The 26337-nt window shown below is 37.7% G+C and overlaps 2 protein-coding genes and 1 pseudogene across 5 annotated transcripts; all 3 read right to left on the reverse strand.

Moving 5' to 3' along the window:
• Window positions 1-624: 624 nt before the first annotated feature.
• LOC132685161 (olfactory receptor 6C74-like) lies at window positions 625-24665 on the reverse strand. Of its 4 annotated transcripts, none has more exons than XM_060642139.3 (6): window positions 24514-24665; window positions 23552-23754; window positions 23404-23458; window positions 13523-13601; window positions 10349-11335; window positions 625-729 (listed from the first exon to the last, which is right to left on the reverse strand). In XM_060642139.3, the coding sequence occupies exons 5-6, from the start codon at window positions 11308-11310 to the stop codon at window positions 663-665; spliced, it is 1029 nt and encodes a 342-aa protein (XP_060498122.1). In that variant the 5' UTR covers window positions 11311-11335; window positions 13523-13601; window positions 23404-23458; window positions 23552-23754; window positions 24514-24665; the 3' UTR covers window positions 625-662. The 4 variants fall into 4 exon arrangements, with proteins under 4 accessions (XP_060498122.1, XP_078290666.1, XP_078290667.1 ...); XM_078434540.2 differs by having other exon boundaries at window positions 13523-13658; XM_078434541.2 differs by lacking the exon at window positions 13523-13601.
• LOC132685163 (thymocyte nuclear protein 1 pseudogene) lies at window positions 15544-17493 on the reverse strand (annotated as a pseudogene).
• On the reverse strand, window positions 18367-22105 carry LOC144612673 (olfactory receptor 6C4-like). Its single transcript, XM_078434539.1, has one exon. The coding sequence runs from the start codon at window positions 21854-21856 to the stop codon at window positions 20834-20836; it is 1023 nt and encodes a 340-aa protein (XP_078290665.1). The 5' UTR covers window positions 21857-22105; the 3' UTR covers window positions 18367-20833.
• Window positions 24666-26337: the final 1672 nt, after the last annotated feature.

Below are 26337 nucleotides of genomic sequence, written 5' to 3' on the forward strand. Positions count from 1 at the left end.
CCTGCTGTTTCCAAATGCGGTGACAAAACATTTTAAAATGGGAGTAAATTTATTGTTGATGATTTCTCAACCTTAAGTGAAAGATTAGCTTCATAGCTTACTTGTTTCTACCCTTAGTTATAATCACTGATGAGTTACTGGCCTGTGGAATGACACAGGGCTTAGAGAGCATCTACTTTAGCTCAAGAATTTTATAGAAGAAACTAGAGACCAGAGACATTGGGTGCTGCTCAACAACAGGACATGAACTGTAAGTCCAGAATTGACCACCCACCCCTTGGGTTCATGCTGGCCTGTGAGGGCGGTGGGACTGACAGTAGGTCACAGGATTAACCTACTTAAGAGGATATTCTGGGAACCTGGCACACATACACTGACTCTTCCATGAAACTCAGTGAACATTCTTCTCTCTTCAGTCCTCTCAATCAATGACTTTTCTCAAGATGGTGTTTGGCTCTAGTATCTCAAAAATAGGCTAAACACTGGGAGTGTGGAATGTGTCACTCTCACTAACCCACTGTGGGCCAGATCCCCTGAAGTGCTGCTTGTGAAACCAAAGTGCTCACCCCCAGCCTGAAGGAGCTTCTGCTTCTGTTCCGGTTGTCCCCAGTAAGTCCACAAATCACCACGGTCCCTGAGGCCAGTCACACATAGGAGTCACCTCATGGCAGGCAGGACTTCCTCCTCTTGCAACTATTATCTTCCAAGAAATCCAGAGCTTGCTGTGGGCTGAGAGGAAAGGAGAGAATTAAACGCATTTATCATAGCCTGTTGTCCTACAGTAGGGTGAATATGCATCCCATGTTGCCAGTGTCTGGCTGACAAAGCCCTCTTTCTATAGCCGAAAATGTTTCATACCACAGCAAGGCTACATGGCAGCCTTGACCACCGAAACCCCAGAAAGGAGCAGCTGGAGTAAAACAACCACATTTCACTACTGCCAATTCTGGGCTAGAGCTGGAATCTCAGACTTAGGGTTCTTCTCCCAAGTGGGTAAAAGTCCGCCTAACATGCAACATTGTGGTCTACCTCATTCACCGGCTTCTTATAGGTTTATCCCTGGGTCCTGAGGCAAGGTCCTTCTGCCGTAGTGCTCCACTGTCACTGGTGCACCTGCTCCAAGATACCTTGTACTCCACCATGCTCCTCCATCATATCTTCACCTTTCCATATAGAGAAGCATCCTTGTTTTACTGCATTGACAATGAGAATCTGCTGATATGCAAGTCTGAGGCTCTCTGATATTTTTTACATAAGACTGTTTGGTCACCAAATAGGATGGACCCAGCCGGTGAGCAGAGAGTGCAGCCCCCTAATTTTACTAGATGATGAAGACACAGGGGCAGAAAGTAAAGGCACGGCTGGTGTCCTGGGGGCAGCTAATTGGTCACTGTTGAGAAAAAGTTACTAGGGCAACCCTTATATTTATCTTCTCATTATTTATGGCGACACTGATTCCCAGATGTCCACACTGTTCTCTGCCAAGAGTTTTCAAGAAAACTATATGACAATTTCCCAAGGGTTTCTAAAATCCCAAGCTGAATGTTGCTACTAATTTGAGGTACAAGTCCAGACTACAATTTTCTACATGTGGTATATGCCAGAGCATAGTTGTTAAAAGAACAGATTTTATGAGTAAGAGCTTGTTTACACCCTGGCTTTCATCAGTCTTTTGGGAAGATACTGGTGAAGTCCACCTTTCTTGGTCAACCATTCTTCATGCTTCTACCAATGTTATGATTCTTTTCATTGCATATTTTCATCTAAAAGGTATTTTAATTTTGTTCCACAATATCCTTGAAAAGGAAAGCACACACTTCTTCTCTTCAGGGAAGAAAAGGAATACTTAGTGGTTTCTATAAAATCTCTAACCTGGCAGGACCCTGTCTCTTTGAAAGTATCTGAGAAGTGGATCCTCAGATTCTTTCTAGATGGAATAGAGGAAGAGATGTGAGCCTTAGGGTGGAGAAGCTGTATCCATAGCAACCATTGGCTTGAAAAACTGCTTCCTCTCCTCGGTACCTCAGCTAGGCTGCAGTGGCAGGAGTGATCCATTTTTCCGTGGCCTTGGCTTCCCATTGAAATACAGAGAAGTGGACTACACTCCCAAGTGTATTTGCAGGCAACCCTGGGGCATATGGTAGCTGTATGGAAATTTGTTCTGCTTGAATCTTCCTTCATAAGTATTGGTCATATTTTAAAGGTCAAGGCAAATATTACAGAAACTTTCACAAGTTTCATGTGGGTTCCACCTTTCCACTAATAGACAAAATCATTTTTATAACATCTCTCCATCAACACACTTTGCTTTCAATCCAGGCCAAACCTGGGTTCCATGGTAATATTCTCAGTTGGAAGTTAGGAAAAATAAAGAATATGGGAGATGAGTTACAGAAGCTGGAGCAAAGTGAGACTATATATTTTAATGCTCAGATAAAGGATCCTTTGCATGGGGTATTAATTTTATTCAGTGCCAGATTCATGGTGCAGAAATACCTTACACCTGGGGAGCACCAATGCCAACATGACAGTGGGAGGGTGGGAGGAGAGAGTCTCCATGTGGTTTGATGGAAAGGTTTAGAAAGGGGACACTCAAAGAAATGAGCTGAACTAATTACACTTTGTATCTAGCATAAGGGGTGGTGAACTGACACCAACAAATATTTCACATTGTTCCACTTTTCTGGATAGTGCCTTCATGGCTCTCCAATACCAATATTTCTTCATGTTTTTTGATGTAGTCTCAATGCAATATTTTTGCTTTTTTTTAACCTTGCCTCAGCAACATTTCTAGAAAGAAATTGCTATGGCCTATGTCAAAGAGGTAACTGCCTGTATTCTCCTCTAGGATTTAATGGTTTCCTGTCCCACGTTTAGATCATTCATCCATTTTGAATTTATCTTTTTGTATAGTGAAAGAAGGCGGTGCAGTTTCATCCTTTCGCATGTTGCTGTCCAGTTTTCCCAAACACCATTTGTTGAAGAGACTGTCTTTTTTCCATTGGATATTCTTTCCTGCTTTGCCAAAGATTAATTGACCACGTAGTTGTGGCTCAGTTCTGCATTTTCTATTCCGTTCCATTGATCTATGTGTCTATTTTTGCTCTATTACCATATTGTTTTGATTACTACAGCTTTGTAATATAACCTGAAATCCAGAATCATGATGCCCCCATCTTTACTTTTCCTTTTCAAGGTTGCTGTGGCTATTGTGGTTCCATACAAATTTTAGGATTGTTTGTACTAGCTCTGTGAAAAATACTGTTGGTAATTTCATATGGATTACATTAAATGTGTAGATTCCTATAGGTAATATAGACATTTTAACAATATTTGTTCTTCCAATCCATGAGCATGAATGTCTTTCCATTTCTCTGTGTCCTTTCAGTTTTCTTCATCAGTGTTTTATAGTTTTCAGAGTACAGGTCTTTCACTTCTTTGGTTGGTTTATTCTTTAGTATCTTATTGCTTTTGTTGCATTGGTAATGGAATTGATTTCTTAATTTCTCTTTTCTCCTGCTTCATTATTGGTGTCTAGATATGCCACAGATTTCTATACGTTGATTTTGTATCCTGCAACGTTACTGAATTTGTAAGTCAGTTCTAACAATTTTTTGGTGGTGTCTTATGGGTTTTCTCTATAGAGTATCATGTCACCTGCAAATAGTGAAACTTTGTCTTCTTCTTTGCCAATATGGGGCCATTATTTCTTTTTGTTGCCTGATTGCTGAGGCTAGGATTTCCAGTACAATGTTAAAGAACAGCAGTGAAAGAGGACATCGCTGTCTTATTCTTGATCATAGAGGAAAAGCTCTCAGTTTTTCCCCATTGAGGTTCATATTAGCTGTAGGTTTTTCATATTTGGCCTTTAAAATGTTGATGTATGTTCCCTCTTACCCTACTTTGTTGAGGGTTTTTATTATGAATGGATGTTGTACTTTGTCAAATGCTTTTTCCGCATCTATTGAGAGGATCGGATGGTTCTTATCCTTTCTTTTATTAATATTGTATATCACATTGATTGATTTGCAAATATTGAACCACCCTTGCAGCCCCAGAATAAATCCCACTTGATTGTGGTAAATGATTCTTTTAATGTATTGTTGGATTCAATTTGCTATTATTTTATTTAGAATTTGTTTTTGTTTTGTTTTAAATATAATTTATTATCAAATTGGCTCACATACAACACCCAGTGCTCATCCCAACAATTGCCCTCCTCAATGCCCATCACCCATTTTCCCCTTTCCCCCCACACCCATCAACCCTCAGTTTGTTCTCCGTATTTAAAAGTCTCTTATGGTTTGCCTCCCTCCCTCTCTGTTTGTAACTATTTTTCCCCCTACACTTCCCCCATGGTCTTCTGTTAAGTTTCTCAAGATCCACATATGAGTGAAAACATATGATATCTGTCTTTCATTATTTAGAATTTTTGAATCCACGTTCATCAGGGACATTGGCCTGTATTTCTCCTTTGTAGTGGAATTGTTGTCTGGGTTTGGTGTCAAGATAATGCTGGCCTGATAGAATGAGTTTGGAAGTTTTCCTTCTATTTCTATTTTTGGAACAGTTTGAGAAGAATAGGTGTTAATTCTTCCTTAAAAGTTTGTTAAAATTCACCCGTGAAGCCATCTGGCCCTGGACTTTTTTTGTTGGGAGACTTTTTTTTTATAACTGATTCAAATTCTTTGCTGGTTATCAGTCTGTTCAAGTTTTCTATTTCTGCCTGCTTCAGTTTGGGGTGTTTATATGTTTCTAAAAATTTATCAATATCTTCCAGATTGTCCAATTTATTGGAATATAATTTTTTGTAATATTGTCTTCTTTTTTGTTGTTCTAAAAAATGTGATTTATTTTATTTTTAAATGTTTATTTATTTTCAGAGAAAGTGCATGTTCATGAGCAGGGGAGGGGCAGAGGAAGAGAGAGAATCCCAAGCAGGCTTCACACTGTCAGTGCGCAACCTGATGTAGGGCTCTATCTCATGAACCATGAGATCATGATCTGAGCCAAAATCAAGTGTTGGACGTTTAACTGACTGAGCCACTCAGGCACTCCCATAATATTCTCTTCTGGATGTTTATATTTCTGTGGTGTTGGTTTTTATTGCTCCTCTCTCATGTGTGATTTTATTTATTTGGGTACTTTCTCTTTTCTTTTTGATAAGTCTGGCTGAATTGTACTAATCTAATTGATTAGTACAATTAGTCAATTGTACTAATTTTTTCAGGGAACCAGCTCCTAGTTTCACTGATGTGTTCTATTCTTTTTGGGGGCTTTTCTATATCATTTACTTCTCCTGTAATCTTTATCTCCCTGCGTTTGCTGGCTTTAGGTTTCATTTGTTGTTCTTTTTCTAGTTCCTTTAGGTGTAAGATTTGGTTGTTTATTTGAGATTTTTCTTGACTCTTGAGGTAGGCCTGTATTGCCATATAATTTCCTCTTGGAATTGCTTTTGCTGCATCCCAAAAGTTTTGGACCACTGTGCTTTCATTTTAATTTGTTTCCATATATACTTTTTAAATTTCTTTTCAAATTTCCTGGTTGACCCATTCATTCTTTAGTAGCATGTTCTTGAACCCCCATGTATTTGTGGGGTTTCCAAACTTTTTCTTGTGGTTGACTCCAAGTTTTGTAGTATTGTGCTCAGAAAAAAAATGCGTGGTATGATTTCAATCTTTCTGTGTTTGTTGAAGTCTGATTTGCTACCACTGTGTGATCTATTCTGGAGAATGTCCCATTTGCACCTAGTCTCTTTGTATTTGTTGAGGCCTTATTTGTGACCTAATGTGTGATGGACTCTGGAGACTATCCCATTTGCACCGAAAAGAATGTGTATTCTGCTGTTGTAGGATGGAATGTTGTGAATATTTCTAAGTCCATCTGGTCAGTGTATCATTCAGAGCCATTTTTTCCTTGTTTATTTTCTGTTTAGATGATCTGTACATTGATGTAAGGGTGGTGTTAAAGCCCCTTACTATTACTGTATTATTACCAATGAGTTATTTTATGGTTGTTATTGTTTTATATATTTGGGTGTCTCCATGTTGGGTGCATGAATAGTTACAACTTTTATATCTCATTGTTGGATTGTCCCCTTTGTTATGATATGGTGCCCTTTTTCATCTCTTGCTACTCTTTGTTTTAAAGTCTATTTTGTCGATATAAGTATTGCTACTCAGGCTTTCCTTTGATTTATATGCATGATAAATGGTTCTCCATCCCCTCACTTTCAATATGCAGGTGCCTTTAAGTCTAAAATGAGTCTCTTCTAGGCAGCATATAGGTGGGTCTTGCTTTTTGATCCATTCTGGCTCCCTATGTCTTTTGGTTAGAGAATTTAGTCCAATACAGAGTAATTATTGATAGATATGTATTTAGTGACATTTTATTACTTGATTTGTCATTGCTGTTGGAGATTCTTTCTCGTCTTTGTCACTTTTGGTGTTTCTTTTTATTTTTAATTTTTTTTTAACGTTTATTTATTTTTGAGACAGAGAGAGACAAAGCATGAACGGGGGAGGGTCAGAGAGAGGGAGACACAGAATCCGAAACAGGCTCCAGGCTCTGAGCTGTCAGCACAGAGCCCGACGCGGGGCTCGAACTCACAGACCACGAGATCATGACCTGAGCCGAAGTCGGCCGCTTAACCGACTGAGCCACCCAGGCGCCCCACTTTTGGTGTTTCTTTACACTCAAAGAGTCCCCTTTAATATTCCTTGCAGGGCTGGTTTAGTGGCCACGAACTCCTTTAGTTTTTGTTTGTCTTAGAAACTCTTCATCTCTCTTTCTATTCTGAATGATAGCCTTACTAGATAAAGCATTCTTGACTGCATATTTTTCCCATGCAGTACTATAAATACATTATGCCACTCCCTTCCAGTTGCCAAGTTTCTATTGAGAAATCTACAGCTAGCCTTATGAGTCTTCCCTTGTAAGTTAAGGACTTCTTTTGTCTTGCTGCTTTTAGGATTTTTTTTAATTGCTGTATTTTGCAAATTTAACCACAATACATCTTGGTGTTGGCCTACTTTTGTTTATTTTGATGGGAAATTTTTGTGCCTCCTGGATTTGGATATCTGTTTCTTTCCCTAGATTAGGGAGATATTCAGCTATTATTTCCTCAATTTTCTGCCCCCTTTCTCTCTCTTCTTCTTCTGGGACTCCTATAATATGAATGTTATTGTGTTTGATGAAGTTGCTGAGTTCCCTAAGTCTATTCTCATATTCTATAATTTTTTACTTCTCTATTTTGTTTAGCTTATTTTCCATTATTTTGTCTTCTATATCACTAACTCATTCCTCTGTTTCTTCCAGCATACTGTTCATTGCATCAAGCCTGTTTCCAATCTCAGGTTTTGCATTATTCATTTCTGACTGATTCTTTTTTAACAGTGTGAATTTAAGGTGGTGGGCAAGTGAATCTAATTAGTGTAAAGGGTGGATTGAAGAAGACACTGCTAGGCCCCACCCATATTACCTTGGATTCAACTTGATAGGCAGCCTATAGGTTGTTTACTATAAATTCCTGCAAACTCTGTCAGTGCACTATTTTTGGCTCTGGGAGCACATTTTTCTGTGCATAAGACAAGCCAGAAGGGCTAGCGAAAGAACACTCCCACAAGCAATCCTCAATGGATGATGGGTGCAGAATTGTTATATACATACCCCATCTTCTTTTCTTCTGGGTTTGAATAATTCATAAGAATGTATTATACTGCACACAGAATTCCACAGTGAGATTGGGCTCCAATTTCCCAGAAGGGTAACTGGCTTGGTAATACACAATTCTTTTTACTATAGCACTTTCCCTCCTCCCTACTGGTCATTCATAGAATAAACTCTCCAGTAAACTACTTGTCTTCAAATTCTTGCTTCTGGGTCTGCTTCTGGAGTAACTCAAACCAAAACATTGAATTTTTTTCAACTCCCTAGTTTATTTCTCCTGAAATTGACACCTTCTCTGCAAATTGTATACCTACTAATACTAAGAAGTTTCCTCTGTGAATCAATCCTTCAATTTTCATGGGCTGTCATACGAGAAACATCTTTGACAAAGTAATACTTTTCATTCTAAAATAACTGATTTCAAGGAGTTAATTAAGGACTTTCTGTTCCACGAGGTGAAATAACCCTTTCCCCCCCAGGTCTTCCCTCTTTAAATTAGATACCCTGGACATAACACAACAAAGAATGACAGAAAGATTCTGAAAAATAGAAAGAAGATAGTAGATGGCCTAGGGACCTTGGGACTTGAGGAATGATATGGCAGTCATTTCCCTGGGTTTCTTTATTGCCTTTCTTTTTTTTTTAATTTTTTATATTAAATATAATTTATTGTCAAATTGGTCTCCATACAACACCCACTGCTCATCCCAACAGGTGCCCTCCTCAATGACCATCACCCACTTTCCCCTCTCCCCCACCCTCCATCAACCCTCAGTTTGTTCTCAGTATTTAAGAGTCTCTTATGGTTTTCCTCCTTCTCTCTCTGTAACTTTTCCCCTGTCCCCTCCTCTGTAGTCTTCTGTTAAGTTTCTCAGGATCCACATACTGAGATACCTCATTGCCTTTCATATATCCCAGACAGGGTGCTTCAGAAGCCTCCAACTCAGAACCGACAGATTCTTTTAAATAGTTAAAAAAAAAAAAAACCACAAAAAACTTTTCCCCCTAACCCAAACTTGGAGAAGAATGCCCTAATAACGGAATTTTTATCAATACTAACCCTACTCCATCCAAATACCAACAGAAAAACCATACCTTCTTCTAGTGGCTTCATCTGAGTCAAGCAAGGAGTATCTTCCCTGCTCATTCATGATAAAAAACAAAAATAAACTCATAATAAGCTAGGAGTACAGGGTAACTACCTCAACTTAATAAATAGCATCTACAAAAATACCTAGAGGTTCATCCCCTACACTAGTCTGGTTCATGAGGTCAGGCTGTGAAAATTGGAAGAGGTGGCTATTTTATCTAATGCACAGAAACCAAAAGCGGATAATTCTCAGGAGTTCCCTGCCTTTAGATTAGGTTCAGAAATTATCTTCTTCTTTGGAGAAAGGAGGGACATAGACACAACAGTCCTTGGAAGACCATAACCCCCAGGACAGTTTATAATCAGACAATTCCCAGACATAAAAATCTAAATCACTCAACATTCTTTGATAGTCTAAAGTTCTTCCTAATCAGAATATGCCTTAAATATAAGGAATTCTCAAATCAAGCAGGAAAGGAATATACACAATCAAATCAGACACAGTAAAAATCAAATGCACACCATGTACATGTCGTGTCAGATGTGACAGGTACTACTTCCCATTAGGGCCAATTGTCTTCAGTGGGGAGGGAGCCACCTACTCCAAGAAGCTACAAACACCATAACTGACCCAATTTTAATCCATTTTTTAATTATCAATGCATTCATTTTCCTTTTAAACTTTCCTAATTATGAGTTCTGTTAGTTTGCTGCATAAAATGTTGACCATAATTTAGCTTAACCTGAAAGATGGTGGCAGCTCCCACACCTAAAATCACATTGGGAGAAAATATCTCTTACATGTGGGGAGAGAATCTGGTAGTGGGATCACCTATTTTTCAGTAACCTACTGGGACCAAGGCTTGGCAATATCAATTACAGGGGGAAAAGTTGAACAAATTAAAAAGTTTTGCCTTTTATTTATGTTTCAAGAAAGAATTAAAGACAATTTTATTGGTTACATTTGATACACTAGAAGATGACAATGTCAAAGTGCCTAACCACCTCTAGGTTACCCTGAGCTACTTATGCCTCTAAAACCAATTGACCCAAAGAAAGAACCAGCTTACTGCTGGTTCATTTACATAAAAGATACAATTAATGAAATACCATTAATTTTCATTAGGCTATTATATGACTTTATGTAATTTTCAGAAACAATGTTTCTAAAATTTCAAACCATGAATACATAAAATGGTAATGTTTTCTATGTTTTCTTAGGTATCAGAAAACTCAAGCATAAGACTGTACCAGCAATTATTATTATTATTATTTTATTGACAACTTTTTAAATTCTTAGCTTAAAAAAATTATATTTTATGATTTATGTATACTAGGTTCTCCATAGAGAACCTAGTTGTTTGAATTGAATTCATAAAAGACCACTGAGTAGAAAATCAAGATATCCTTCAGCATAATATAGAGAACTAAGATGAATTTTCAAATAGTGAAAAGTATTGCATTGCAAAGTAAGATAGTACCCATCTAGATGAAATTAGCATATGCTAGATCACTATATGTAGAGATTCTATAGGAAAGATTTCTGCAATAATGGGAAATTGAACTAGAAGACCAAGAAGATCCACTTACCCTCCAAAGCTCTGTTTCTGCAACCTCACCCTGGACAGAGCATCCCTCAGAGCCTGGTGGACCTGCTTGTTCCGCAGAGTGTAGATGACAGGGTTCAACAGTGGGGTCACCACTGTGTTCACAAGGGCAGCCTCCCTGTTGGAGTCCAGCCTATTTGTTTGCTTTGGTTTCACGTATATAAAGACACAGCTGCCATACATCAGAGAGAGGACGATGAGGTGAGAGGAGCAGGTGGAGAAAGCTTTCTGTCGCTCCTTGGCTGATGGAAGTCGCACAATTGTGACTACTATATTGCTGTATGCAATGATGGTTAAAATGAGAGATATCAGAATGACAAGCAGAGCAAGGAAGAAGACATATATTTCAACAGACCCAGTGTCAGAACAAGAGAGATGAATCAGGGAGCCGAGGTCACAAAAGAAATGAGAGATGACATTGGGGCCACAGAAGGATAGCTGAGAAACCTTGAGCACCAGACCAGTGATCAAGATGAAGGACAAAGCATTGCAGAAGAAAGCCAGAAGGAAACTAACCCTCAGGTTCATGATGGCCGGGTAGTGCAGAGGTTTGCAAATGGCCAGGTATCGATCCAAGGACATCACAGCCATCAGGAAAAAAATTATTGACCCAAAAAACAGAAAAGAAAAGGCTTGTGTGAGACAAGAAGTAAAGGAAATTGTTTGCCTTCCTGAAAGAAAGATGGACAGCAGTTTAGGAATAACTGTGGTAATAAAACAGCATTCAGAGAAGGAGAAAGTGCTGAGTAAAATATACATTGGTGTCTGGAGGCGATGGTCAACCCAAGTGATAATGATGATCACCATATTTCCTGTGATAGAGGCCAGATATGCCAGCAGATGCATCAGGAATAAGATGTTCCCCAGGTACTGGATGGCAGGAAACCCTTCCAGAATGAATTCTTGGATTGTTGTCTCATTCCTCACCTCCATGTTTATCTCCATTTCTCTGTCATCAACTCTGTTGGATCTGTTAAACAGACAACACTATCATCAAGTGATTCCTATCATCAAAGAATAAAAAATTTAAGTCATGGCCACTATTAAAAAAATAACTACTACTTGCAGCTACAACTCTGAATGAGGGCTTATTTTGTATCATTTAAATGCTGTATTATAAAAGATTTTGAACTTTTTCTATTATTAAATTGTAAAAATTGAAGGCTTATTGTTTTTTTTTTTCAACTTTCTTTTTTTTTTTTGGGGGGGGGGGGACAGAGAGAGACAGAGCATGAATGGGGGAGGGGCAGAGAGAGAGGGAGACACAGAATCGGAAACAGGCTCCAGGCTCCGAGCCATCAGCCCAGAGCCTGACGCGGGGCTCGAACTCACAGACCGCGAGATCGTGACCTGGCTGAAGTCGGACGCTTAACCGACTGCGCCACCCAGGCGCCCCTTTATTGTTTATTTTTGAAAATAAATTTTAATGTGCAACTTTACTTTTTTGGAAAATATTTTTTAAAATATTTTATTTATTTTTAAGACAGAGAGAGACAGAGCATGAGTGGGGATAGGGCAGAGAGAGATGGAGACACAGAATCTGAAGCAGGATTCAGGCTCTGAGCTATCAGCACAGAGCCCAACGTGGGGCTCGAACTCAAACTGTGAGATCATGACCTGAGCCGAAGTCGGATGCTCAACCGACTGATCCACCCAGGCGCCCCGGAAAATATCTTTAATAAGTCCATAAGGTAAAGAATGCAAATTGAAAATTATTGTTTACACATAATGTATAAAACTAACAGATAACAATGAAGATTATCATCCCACAAAGAATATTTTTATGGGGTCACAGTTTTAATTTCTATACTTCAGGTATAATATGCAATATATGAAGCTCTCCTATGTACTGACTTCAGTCCTCTGGAAATAGAAACTGTGGGGGGTGGGCACCTGGGTGGCTCAGTCGGTTTAGCATCCAATTCTTGATCTGGGTTCAGTTCACGATCTCACAGTTCATAAGTTCCAGCCCCACATCAGGTTCTGCACTGATGGTGTGGAGCCTGCTTGGGATTCTGTCTCTCTTTATCTCTGCCCTTCTCCCACTGGTGCACACTCTATAAATACATACATACATAAATGAAAGAAAGAAAGAAAGAAAGAAAGAAAGAAAGAAAGAAAGAAAGAAAGAAAAAAAGAAAAAAAGAAAAGAAGAAAAAGAAATTGGCAAGGGGATCATTTTCCTATTAGCATGTTCCAAACCAGTTATTTTCCTAACCTGAAGTTGGTTCAGCCTGAGTTCTTTACCCAAGACCTTAAGAGCAAGCAAGAGAGTGTTATGCTAAGTGAAATAAGTCCTACAGAGAAAGACAGATACCGTATGTTTTCACTCTTATGTGGATCCTGAGAAACTTAACAGAAGACCATGGGGGAGAGGAAGGGAAAAAAAAAGTTAGGGTGGGAGGCAAACCATAAGAGACTCTTAAAAACTGAGAATAAACTGAGGGTTGATGGGGGGTGGGAGGGAGGGGAAGGTGGGTGATAGGCATTGAGGAGGGCACCTGTTGGGATGAGCACTGGGTGTGGTATGGAAACCAATTTGACAATAAATTTCATATTCAAAAAAAGAGTAAGGAGGAAACCTAGTTTATCACAATATCTCATAACTACCCAGTCTTTGGGTTTAAGAGAAACCATGTCTAAAGGTTGGGGGCTAGAGGCATGGTTACATGACTTGGTTGTTCAGAATCAATGAATAAACATTTAATGGGTGAGTCAGTTTCCCTCTCACTCTACCCACCTGACAGAAAAATTCTTCCTTCTGCTCTTAGTCATAAATTACCCTTCAATATTGTTTTCTGGGAATATTTTTGTTACACCAGAATATTTTGGTGTGATGGAATTACACCTGTATCCCCTTTGCAATCACTAGAGGAACATTGTTTTGTTTTGCTTTGTTTTGTTAATGCCAGTGTGTACCTAGAAGCCAGATGAATTGATATGTAATCTTTGGGGAACGAATCTGGGCATCCATTGGAAATCAGTGCTCTAGTGAGTAAGTCACCATAATTAAATTGTACTTTACTTAATTCTTTGATTTAGCTAAACCTATTACAGTAACTATGCATGACCCACAATACAAACTTAAACATAACAAGTCTCTGCTTTAAATATGTGACCTGTTAGGTTGCAAGTATCCTCATAGTCAAGTACTCACCAAGAAGCAGCTTACAGGAAACAGTTTCTTTGACAATATGCTTCTCTTTTCTTCCGACAGCCAGGAATTTTCTCCTAGGCTAATGGAACGCAGTGTGGGGAAGAACACTCTTAAATGAGACGTACTTTTCCTTGAGCTATTGAAGAAATCAATAAATGCCTTATGTCTTAAATTAATAGGAAATGATTAAGGCTGATTTTTTTTTCATGGAAGACAGAGATTTCTAAACTCTGGAGGATTGACAGTCATAGTTTTCCCCTATAGCAACTGGACTGATAAATCCTAGATCAAGACAATAGAAAGTATCACAAATATGCACCAGAATTTGCTGATGCAACCATTTAAAATTCCTGAACATATTTATATCCAGTCTATGGCTTACGATGACCCAGTCCATCATAAACATCAAATTTGGTCAGTTATGCATCCATAGCACAAGAAAGTCAGGAAGAAGAGACAACAAAGGTCACTTTCCTTTGGACTCTTGTTAGTCACTTTCTCATCAACCAGTTGCTCCCCACCTTACAGAGTAGCTGAGGATCATAGCAGTCATAAATGAGAATACATTCAAATGCCCTGATGATATATTTACTACAGGATTATTTACCATCCCCAATGAGACACACAGGGTCCAAAAGGACAAACCTCTGGAACACTGAGAATTCATTTAGAGGAGTATGAAAAAAGGAAGCAGGAACTAAAATCATAAGAGTCCCAGAGGACATTTAATTGTCCATATTTGGAAATGAGAAATTTCAGCAGAAATGTAACATAATTGCCATTTCACTGCATATGGTAACATACAACTGTCATTATCAATAGCCCACACAATTCTTTGTACAAGTCTTCAAAGGTATATTTTCCATGAGTGGTCTAGAATGGTAAAATTTACAAAATCCCGAATTGCGTATGTCAAGAAAGACAAGCTTAAATTTTTACAATTGTCTTTGCTTGTTTCCCTTTTTAACTTGGTATTTTATTGAATGAGGTATAATTTACATTCTGTAAAATGAACAAGTTTTAATTGTACAGGTTGATAATTTTCTAAGTATATAAATAGCCATGTAACCGCTGTTCAAATCAAACTATAAAACAGTGCCCTCCTTAATACCATCACCCATTTAGCCCATCCCCTGTCCACCTCCCCTCCAGCAACCCTCAGTTTGATCTCTATAATTAAGAGTCATTCTTATGGTTTGCCTCTCTTTTTTCTCTCTCCATATGTTCATCTGTTTTGTTTCTTAATTCCACATATGAGTGAGATCATATGATATTTGTCTTTCTCTAACTGACATATTTCACTTAGCATAATACACACTGGCTTCATCCACATAACTGTAAATGGCAAGGTTTCATTCTTTTTTACGGCTAATATTCCACTGTATATATATACCGTATCTTCTTTATCTGTTCATCAGTCTATGGACATGTGGGCTTTTTCCATAATTTGGCCACTGTTGATAATGATGCTATAAACATCAGGGTGCAGGTATCCCTTTGGATAAATATTTTTGTATCATTTGGGTAAATACCTAGTAGTGCAATTTCCATGTACACATGAAAATAATGTGTATCTTCAGGTGCTAAATATAACAATCTACAATTATCAATTAAGTGCACTTAGTTGATAGTCATGCAAATCTCTATGTGTACTGATTTTTTTGTCTGTTTGTTGTATTAATTACTGAAATAATGATGTTAAAACCTCTATATTTGTGGATCTTTTTACTTTAGTTCTTCCAACTTTTCTTTCATGAATTTTAAGCTCTATCATTATGTGAATATACATATAAAATTATGTCTTCCTGGTGATTTCATTTATCATTATAAATTTACCTCTTAATCTCTGAAAATACACTGTGAAGTCTATTTTTTTAATATATATTACTATGGTCACACAAGCTTTCTTTTGCTTGATGTTTCTTGGAATTTCTTACTGTATATATTTAAACGTTATTCTTATAACCAGCACATGGTAAGGTCTTCCTTTTTACCCAGTGTAGTTCTCTCTCTCTCTCTCTCTGTCCCCTTTTTTAATTGGAGTGCTTAGTCCATTTACATGTAATGTCATTATTATAAGGTTAGATATAACTCTACCATCTTTTTATTTTTGAGAGAGAGAGAGAGGGGGGAGAGGGGTGGAGGGAGAGGGAGAGACAGAATCTTAAGCAGGCTCCACACCTAGGATTGAGCCTGATGCAGGGCTTCGTCTCATGACCATGAGATCGTGACCTGAGACAAAATCAAGAATCAGTCACTTAACTGGCTGAGCCACCCAGGTGCCCTAACTACCATCTTGATGTTTCCTTTTATTTGTCCCCTGCTATATATTTCACATTCTTCTTTCCTATTTTCTTTTGAATTAACCATGCATTTTCAATATTGCATTACAATCAGCTCTATTATCTTTTAAACAGCTTTAAGTGATCATTGATATAAATGGACATATTTAAAGTATATAATTTGATACATTTTGGCATGTTATTTTTTCTAATGTTTTGGGTTTTTATTCAAATTCCAGTTAGTTAACATATAGTGTAATATTAGTTTCAGGAGTAGAAATTAGTGATTCATCACATACATACAACACCCAGTGCTCATCACAACAGTGCTCTCCTTAATCTCCATCACCCATTTAGCCCATTCCCCACCTATAACAACCCTCAGTTTGTTCTCTGTAGTTAAGAGTCTCTTTTATGGTTTGCCTAAGAGAGCCATATTGTTTTAAGGGCTTGGTGATGGGTTTTGAGCTCAGTCAGGGTAATGAAATGCTTTATCACTGGAACAAATTGTACATCTACCGTGGATCATTTGGGATTGTCTTCTTTTCTGGATGGGTCATAATGGGGATTGTTTTTCTCAAACTGTGTGTGGTCTGGGTAAGCCTCCTTCATAAGCTTCACAAATTCTGTGATATTTGGCTCTTTGCAGTTGCTATGGTAGGTTTCTCCCCCCAGCTTCATGGCTTGAAGGAAGTTCCAGGCCTGTCCTGGTAGTTTTGAAACACCATCCCAGTATGCTGTCTGCTTGGACTGTGCTTTAAGATGCTCAGTACTTAAGTTTACAGCTACACCTTTCTCTGGTTGGCTGTCTGGCTCTGACTTTCATCAGCCAGTAACTGTTTAGGTACCTCTCACATTTTTTAAGGGCTGATCTTCCTAGGGTTGAAGTTACCTACTTTAGCTGATGTCTCTGCTAGTTTCTTCATCTTAATATGTTTCCATGCTGGCCTCTTATTGTCTGGCCCAGCAGGCTCAGCAGCCCAGCCAGCCTTTTCCAGGGACTTGGCATGGCATTTTCACATGTTTAAATACTGATGAAATCACCACCATAATGAATATAATGAAGATATACATCAATCCAAGTTTCCTACTGCCCCATTGTGATAATTCCATTTTATCTCTTCTGTTGGCTTCTTAGCTATAACTTTTTACTTTTATTTCAGTGGTTGCTTTCGTGTTTACAGTATACATCTTTAACTTATCATTACCTACCTCCAAGTGATAGTTTTACCACTTCACATATAAGAAACTTATAATAGTATAATTCTATTTCTACCCCCTCAGCTTTTATGATATTATTGTCATATATTTTCCTTCCACGTATGTTATGAACTCCACACTGCATTGTTACTATTTTGTGGAGTCTATTATCTTTCAGACATTTAAATAATTAAAATAAATATCTTAAATACCTACCATATAGTTACTATTTCCAGTGCTCTTCATTCTTTTTCATAGCTCTGCATATTTTCATCTGGTGTAATTTTCTTTCTCTTGGAAGGACTGACTTTATCAGTTATTATTCTGTAGGCTTGCTAGTGATTAATCCTTTTATCTTTCGTAAGCCTTCATTTTTGATAGTTTTACAGGTATCAAATTCTAGGTTGGCAGATTTTTATTCACAGTCCTTCAAAAGTGCCTGTATCACTGAATTCTCATTTACTTCTTTCCAAAGAGAATTTTATGTCATCTTTATCTTTGTTCCTCAGTATGAAACATGTAATTTTTCCTTTTGGCTGTTTTTAAGATTTTCTCTTTATCTCTGGTTTTGAGCAATGTATTATGCATTTTGGTGTGGATTTTTTCATGTTTCTGGTGCTTGGGTTTTGCTTAGACCTTTGGTTCTGTTCTCAGAAAATGTGGAAAATTTTGGCCATCGTGTCCTTAAATCTTTTTTTGTCATCCCTCTCCACATACAAACTTCTGTTTCAGAAATCGAATTATATTCTCGTTGGATTGCCTGAATTTGTCCCATATTTCACTGATGCTCTTATCATTTTAGTTGGATTATTTTTTCTTTGTGTGTGTGTTTTTAAGTTTCTATATCTTCGAATATGCTAATTTTTCACCTGGCATGTCTAATATTCTACTCATCTCATCTATTAAAACTATTCAGTAAAATTTTGAATCAAAAAAGTGCAATTTTCTTTTTTAAAGCCATTTTATTCAATTATGATTAACATACAGAAAGCTGTGCATATTTTCTTTATTCATTCATCCATCAATGGACACTTATGTCGTTTCTATATCTTGGCTATAATAAATAACGCTGCAGTGAACACGAGAGTGCAGATATCTCCTCAATATCTTCATTTCGACTCCTTTGGATATATATCCAGAAGTAGTATCATTGGATTATACAGTAGTTTTCTTATATATTTTTAAATTTTCAACCATTTTTTATTCAAGTATAATTATCATGCAGTGTTATATTCATTTCAGGTGTACAATATAGTGATTCAACAATTCTATACATAACTCAGTGCTCATCATGAAAGTGTACTCTTACTTCCCTTCATTTATTTCACCCATTCCCCCCCGCTCCCCGCCCCCACCCTGCCACCTCCTGTCCAGCAATCACCAGTTTGTTCTCTATTTAAGAGTCTGGTTTTTTGTCTCTCTTTTTTGTTCACTTATTTCTTAAATTCCACATAGAAGTTAATTATATGGTATCTGTCTTTCTCTGAATGACTCATTTTGCTTAGCACAATATCCCCTAAATCATCCATGTTGTTGCAAATGGCAATATTTCATTTTTTTTGCCTGTGCATTATTCCATTGTGTGTGTTTGTGTGTGTGTGTGTGTGTGTGTGTGTGTGTATGCACCAAAGCTTCTTTATCCACTTATCTATGGATGGACACTTAGGTAGCTTCCTGAGGAACCTCCATATTATTTTCCACAGTGATTGCACCAGTTTAAATTCTCATCAACAGTGTCCAAAGTTCCCCTTTCTCCACATCCTCACCAATACTTCTTTTCCTTTCACTTTTTTATGATAGCCATTCTAACCTAGCTTAGGTGTGAGATAATATCTCATTGTGATTTTGATTTGTATTTCTCTGATGATTAATGATGTTGAACATCTTTTCATATACCTATTGGCTATTTAAATGTCTTCTTTGGAAAAAATGTTTATTCAGGTCCTTTGCCAATTACTTTATTTGAGTTGTGTTTTTTTAATCATTGATTTGTATGAGTTCTTTATATATTTTGAATTAGCTGCATGTGGCCCCAGATTTGGCCTTGACTCCTGTCACTAGCTTGCACCACTGGGCTCACCTTCAGCTAGGCCCCCAAGCTGCATGCTACAGCCCAACTGCCATCACCAGCCTCCACTGACATGTGCATTCCTATGGGGAGACCTTTCTACCAATAACTGTACTGTTAATTGGCCATTCTGGGAAAAATCATTGACAATGTGATGCTTTGAGCAAAGGGAATATACCAAATGTCATAAAAAGAGATAAGCCTACACAAAAAAATACTTGGAAATTTTTATATGTGCAAAGGGTGAACAAAAATGTGTTAATTGAGTAGTCTATTCTTCAAATTCATTAGTAATTGTATGCCAGAAATCTTCATAACACAGTCAATTATTATGCCTGAAACCACAGAATAATGTGGTCAGAGCAAAGCATGATAGCCAACTATGCCAAGCAAACACCAGCTCAAGGACTTTTCTTACTGTGTCTTGTGTCCAAATCTATCCTTTCCTACCAAAATCTTGAATAACTAAATTATAGTTGTAATTCTTCATTAAAATATCTCATCACTTTCACAGCATAGGAAACCATCAACAAAACCAAAAGGTAACCTACTGAATGAGAGAAGATATTTGCGTATGACATATCCAATGAGGGGTTAATATCCAAAATATATTTAAAAACTTAACACCCAAAAAAGCCCCAAAAATAATCTGATTTTAAAATGGGCAGAGGACCTGCACTGACATTTTCCCAAAGAAGACATACACATGGCCAAAAAACACATTAAAGATGTCATGCGTGAACTTAACACTAAACAAAATTAAAACAAACAAAAACATCTCATCATTTTCTCTTTTCTACGCTCAAGTTGTATTTCTATTACAGTGTGTCTTTGTGTCATGTTTGGTATCAGCCGTGTCATTTCACACTAGTACTAATAATGGACAGCCAGAGATTATCACATCAAAGCTCTCATTTCACAAATAAAGATACTTGCTTATAGATTTACTTAGAAAGACTCTACAGTCACAATCAGACTCCTTTCCACCTTTGGTTAGATTCCCCCCAATTCCTTTTCTGTAGTAGGGAAACAATCTTAACCACTCAATTCCTTGTTCCAGAAATCATAATGCTTCTCTCTCTCTGATACTCCATCCTCGGGTCTTTAGTACTGAAATCAGTACTAGCAGATGAGCATAACCAAAGGAAACTTTCAATTTCAATTAGAGACATTTATGTATCTTCATTATAGCGTAAACTAGAATTGTAAAGATTTATATTCTATTTATATACAGACAATGCACAATTGAAAACAATTGCATTGAGTCATTTCAAGTAATGCTATTAATATCATGACAGTTATGTACATGTGTCCTTCAAAAATCAATATAGTGACCACGTTACATCTATCCTTGAACCAACTTGATATTCTTAATTCTTGTGAATTTCATTTTCCATCCCTATGTACTTACCATAAGTAGATACATGAAACCACACCTTCTCAACTTTGAGATTTCACATGCATCAAACAGAATCATGGATATGAGACTTCTCATTAAAATTTGTTGAATCCTATCGAGTTAAAACTCGTGAACAGAAGATCACAGAACAGGAAGATAATTTCATTTCGATATGAACAAGAATGTTAGAGCTTTCAAGTAGTGGAGTACATTGGATTATAAGATAAATTGGCCCTTATTCTAAGAATAAACGAGCAGAAACTTGAAAAACACAGTTGCAAGACTATGTAAGAGATTCCAGAAATAGGATGGAGATTGCATTAGATGGAGAAGAGGCATTCTCCCTCTGACAGTCTATGGTTCTATTTCTGCAATCTAACCCTGGACAGAGCATCCCTCAGAGCCTGATGGACCTGCTTGTTCCGCAGAGTGTAGATGACAGGGTTCAGCAGCGGAGTCACCACCGTGTTCACAAGGGCAGCCTCCCTGTTAGAGTCCAGCCTATTTGTTTGCTTTGGTTTCACGTATATAAAGACACAGCTGCCATACATCAGAGAGAGGACAATGAGGTGAGAGGAGCAGGTGGAGAAAGCTTTGTGTCGCTCCTTGGCTGACGGAAGTCGCACAACTGTGACTACTATGTTGCTGTATGCAATGACGGTTATGATAAGGGATGTCAAAAGGATAAACAAAGCAAGGATAAAGGCCAACATTTCAGTAGATCTGGTGTCAGAACAAGAGAGATGAATCAGTGGCCCAAAATCACAAAAGAAGTGAGGGATGACATGGGAGCCACAGAAGGATGACTGGGAAAGCATTATAATTGGAACCACCATGAGGACAAATCCCAAAGATAAGCAGGCAGTGACCAGAAGGAAACACATCCTTGGGTTCATGATGGTTGAGTAATACAGAGGTTTGCAAATGGCCAGATACCTATCTAGGGATAATACCGCCATAAGGAAGAAAACAGTTGTTCCCAGGAAAAGAAAGACAAAGGCTTGTGTGAAGCAAGCCACAAAAGAAATTGATTGCCTCCCTGACAGAAAGATGGCCAACAGTTTAGGAATAACAGTGGTTACAAAACAGCATTCAAAAAAGGAGAAACTGCGGAGGAAGAAGTACATGGGTGTCTGGAGGCGATGGTCAGTCCAGGTAATGGTGATTATGAGTATATTTCCCATGATGGAGGCCAGGTATGCCAGCAGATGTACCAGGAAGAGAACCTTTCCAAGGTTCTGGACAGCAGGAAAGCCCTCCAGAGTGAATTCCTGAACTTCTGTCCAGTTTCGTGTATCCCCTATCACTGACTTTTCCATTTCTTCAACTCTCTGAGCTATTTTGTAGAATATCATGACTGAAGAATTAAGAACTTTGGGAAACATATAAAACAGAGTCACCAAATGGATGAAGGGGAGTGGGAGATACAGGCTTCCAGTTATGGAATGAATAAGTCACAGGGATGAAAGGTATAACATAGGGAATACAGTCAATGATATTGCAATAGTGTTGTATGATGACAGAGGGTAGTTACACTTGTGGTAAACATAGCATAACATATAGAGTTGCTGAATCACTATATTGTATACCTGAAATTAATGTAACGTTGTGTGTCAACTATAATTTTTTTCAAATTTAAGGGGAAAAAACTAATAAAAAATAAAATAGTATAAGCGTGGTGACTGGATTTTTTAATTATTTTAAATATTATATTTTATGTCTAGTTTTTATACTTTATTAAGTAAAAATAAATTATTTTATCTTGAATATATTTATGTTAAATGATAAAAAAAAAGAACTGTGCACATGGTTACAAGTTTTCATAAAGGATAATTTTAAGAGTGTTAGCCATTTTTTCTGTACTCTATTGCCGAGCAGGAAAAAAAACCCTTCTTTTACTTTTATATCTGATCATGCAACATATTATTGGTAAGATACCACTGATATCATCAATATCATCAAAGGGTGAATATTGCAAAAGGAAAACTGTAGCCTTAGGGGAAAAAAAAAAAAACTACAGTCATGAGTAGGTCATCCCACAAAAAATTATTCCCCCATGATGTCCTTAGGATTTTTTATCCATATTTGATGTCATAACATTACTTACAGGAAAACTTCCTATGGTCCCAGATGCAGCCCTCTAAAGTAAGAGTACTAGAGTATCAGATGGACTTTAATTATACTGTGGGAGATAGAAGCCAGGTCATTTTCCTACAGAGCTTGAGACCAGTCAGTAATAAAGGAGAGTTTTCCCTTCCTCCTGTGCTAAGTGGTCAGTTCTAAGGGAGAATCTCTATCTTCTGACCCTTTTTGTACATACTTTTAGAGATACTAGCCTGAGGACAGAAAGAGAAATTACATGCCTTGACTCTGGCAATTATTTTCTGATTCACTGTCTCTTCTACTGTCTACCTAAATAAAATACTCCATTACCCTTTAAATCCATAAACTTCTCTATGTGAGGCTTTGTCGTTCTGGTCAACTAGTGTTCATCTCAGATTTCTGAACTAGTTCTGATTTAGCCAAACCCCATTATTTTAAGTATAGTAAATCAGCTTGAAGAGGAACGGATTCTGCTTCAATTTACAATAAATTTAATGGCAAAATAACTCAATCACACTAAGGCCATGTACTTACCCAGATGCAACTCACAGTAAGCAGAACTTGGTCTCCCTCTCCTCATTCTTCCAGCAAACCAAAATGCTGGTCTAGGAACTTAGAAGTGTGTGTGTGTGTGTGTGTGTGTGTGTGTGTGTGTGTGTGTGTGAGAGAGAGAGAGAGAGAGAAAGAGAGAGAGAGAGAGAGAGAGAGAGACAGAGAGAGACAGAGAGAAACATTTGCATTTGAAATGACCCTAATTTGTCCTAGAGAAAAGTCCAAAATGTGCATCACGTTGACTAAGCATGCTTCTTCATACAAAATCAGAACTTACCAAAACTGGGGTAAACCAAAGGGAAAGCTCCATGGCAATCTTGCCTGATGAAATCCTGGGAAAGAAAGGAGATCACATACATATAGTCCTCAGTGTTCTACTGGAATCTGGGAATGAGTTAATTTGGAACTCCAAAAAGCTTTCATACCTTCCTTGCAGGCTCCAGGTTCCCCAAACTCGCATTCTGCTCCTACATCAGCCACCACCAGCAGGAGACCCTGCTTGCTGGGCAAATGCTCTGGGGCATGGTGGAAGACATTAGCCTCCTCACTCAAAGTGGTCTCTTGTACACGGTATTCTTCTTAAATGAATTCCAGGGCAGGTAAAATGCATTTCCGCTTCCTGACCTCTCTAGGTTGAGAAGAACACACATGTCATTGGAAGCCGAGATGAAAGTGAATTTGATTTTCACCATCATATTTTTAGCAATGGACTCTCTTAACACCAATCAGGATCAACCAGGGCCAGGGGGCGGGCCCCAGACATCCTAGGCCTCGTTAGAAGACAGAACAAAGCTATTTAGAGGTCAATGTCCCTCTAGGATCCCTATGGCTACTAATTGGGCATTGTTAAAAAAAAGAAAATTATAATATAAAAATCATAGCTACCCTTTCATTACATACACAAATATAATAACATGGACTCCCAATTGTCTATTATCCTCCATGAAAATCTTCAAAGATAGGGTACATATAATCCTCCCAGAATTTACAAAGTAAATTGCATTATGTTACTAAGGTAGTAACATACCAACTTCAGTTACTCCCAACTGCATTATGTTACTAAGGTCGAGTTGAAAGCTCAAGTGGGAAATCCATCTGTGGTAATAAGATGAAGCTCTCTCTTACTCTGCCAGAACAGTGTCAAAGAACACCAGATAAAACCCAAAGTTTAAATAAGAGCTAAATGCCCAGGTTTCAGTTGGTAATAATTTGCCATACCAAGAACAAGGAAGAGCTCAACTTAAATAAAAGAAGACAATTAATGTACATCAAGGTATTAGAATTACTTGACAGAGTGTGAAGCAGCCATCACAAAAATGCTTCAATAAGCAATTACAAACATGCTTGAAACAAATTTAAAAATAGAAATTCCAGTCAAGAGGGGCACCTGGGTGGGTCAGTTGGTTGAGCGTCCGACTTCAGCTCAGGTCATGATCTTACGGTTTGTGAGTTCCAGCCCCGCGTCGGGCTCTGTGCTGACAGCTCAGAGCCTGGAGCCTGCTTCTGATTCTGTGTCTCACTCTCTCTCTGCCTCTCCCCCATTCACACTCTGTCTTTCTCTCCTTCAAAAATAAATACACATTAAAAAAAAATTTTAAAAAAAGAAAGAAATTCCAGTCAAGAAATAACAGGCATAAATTAGAATGAAAATTCCAAATGAAAATTTTGGAACTGAAAAATATCATAACTAAGTTTCTTAAAAAATTCAATGGATGTACTGAACAGCAGCATGCAGAAGATAAAGGAACAAATCAATGAACTCAAGATAGAATAATAGAGAGGCGCCTGGGTGGCTCAGTCAGTTAAGTGTCCAACTTCGGCTCAGGTAATGATCTTGCAGTTTGTGAGTTCGAGCCCCGTGTCAGGCTCTGTGCTGACAGCTTGGAGCCTGGAGCCTGCTTCTGATTCTGTGTCTCCCTATCTCTCTGCTCCTCCTCTGTTCACTCTTTCTCTCTCTCTCTCTCTCAAAAATAAATAAACATTTTTAAAAATTTAACAAGATAGAATAGAAATTACCAATCTGAAAGAAAATGGACTGAAAAAAAAAGATATAACCTCATGGACCTGTGGAACTATAACAAAAGATCTAACATTTGTGTCATTGGAGTCTGAAAAAGAGGAGAAACAGAGTGGGACTGGAAAAGGACTTGGAAGAAACAAAGGCTGAAAACTTCTTAAGTTTGGCAAACAATACAACTTACAAATTCAAGAAGATGAATAAATTCTAAATAGAATAAATTCAAAGAAATCCATACCAATACATGTCATATTCAAATTTCTGGTAATTGAAGAGAAAGAAAAATTTGAAAGCATCAAGAGAGAAACAGCACATTACCCAGGTTCCCCAAACTCGCATTTGTTCTTTACTCGCAGGGTAAAGAACAATTCAAATGACAGTAAATTTCTCATTACAAACCATGGAGGCTAGAGGAAGTAGCACAATATTTTTCAAGTGCTGAAAGAAAAGTATTATCAATACACAGAATCCTACATCCAGTGAAAATAACCTTTAGGGATGAAGGGGAAATAAAGACATTCTCAAATGAAGGAAAACTAAAAGAATTTGTCACCAGTTTATCTATCCTAAAAGAATGACCAAAGGAAGTTCTCTAAACATAGGAAATGATACCTAGAGCAACCACTAAAAAGATATAAAAAGATACACTCAAAAGCATTATAGATAAATAAAAATTGAATTATTAAAAAAATTCAAGTAACCCACATGAAGACAGGAAAAAGAAAACATGGAAGAGGCGCCTGGGTGGCGCAGTCGGTTAAGCGTCCGACTTCAGCCAGGTCACGATCTCGCGGTCCGTGAGTTCGAGCCCCGCGTCAGGCTCTGGGCTGATGGCTCAGAGCCTGGAGCCTGTTTCCGATTCTGTGTCTCCCTCTCTCTCTGCCCCTTCCCCGTTCATGCTATGTCTCTCTCTGTCCCAAAAATAAATAAAAAACGTTGAAAAAAAAATATTTAAAAAAATAAAAATAAAAAAAAAAGAAAACATGGAAATGAAAAACAAGCAGAAAACAAAATGTAAAATAGCATACTTAAACCCTAAAACATCAAAAATTACATTAAATATGAAAACACCAATTTAAATATTGATAAAATGGATTTTAAAACATCATCCAATTATATGATATCTATAAGCACTCACTTTGAATACAGCAATATAGGCAGTTTGAAAGTAAAAGGATAGGAAAAGACTTCCAT

Source organism: Panthera onca, chromosome D2, assembly GCF_046562875.1.
Source record: "Panthera onca isolate mPanOnc1 chromosome D2, mPanOnc1 haplotype 2, whole genome shotgun sequence".
In the NCBI taxonomy this organism is placed as follows: Eukaryota; Metazoa; Chordata; class Mammalia; order Carnivora; family Felidae; genus Panthera; species Panthera onca.

What these genes read in the sequence shown, in the direction of transcription:
- LOC132685161 (XM_078434541.2), bottom strand. Translation starts at nt 11,310, where the DNA reads ATGGAGATAAACATGGAGGTGAGGAATGAGACAACAATCCAAGAATTC. An exon ending in CAGAAACAGAGCTTTGGAGG is followed by an intron (nt 730 to 10,348) that starts GTAAGTGGATCT and finishes CTTTCCTCTCAG; the next exon opens with CCCACAGCAAGCTCTGGATT.
- LOC144612673 (XM_078434539.1), bottom strand. Translation starts at nt 21,856, where the DNA reads ATGTTTCCCAAAGTTCTTAATTCTTCAGTCATGATATTCTACAAAATA.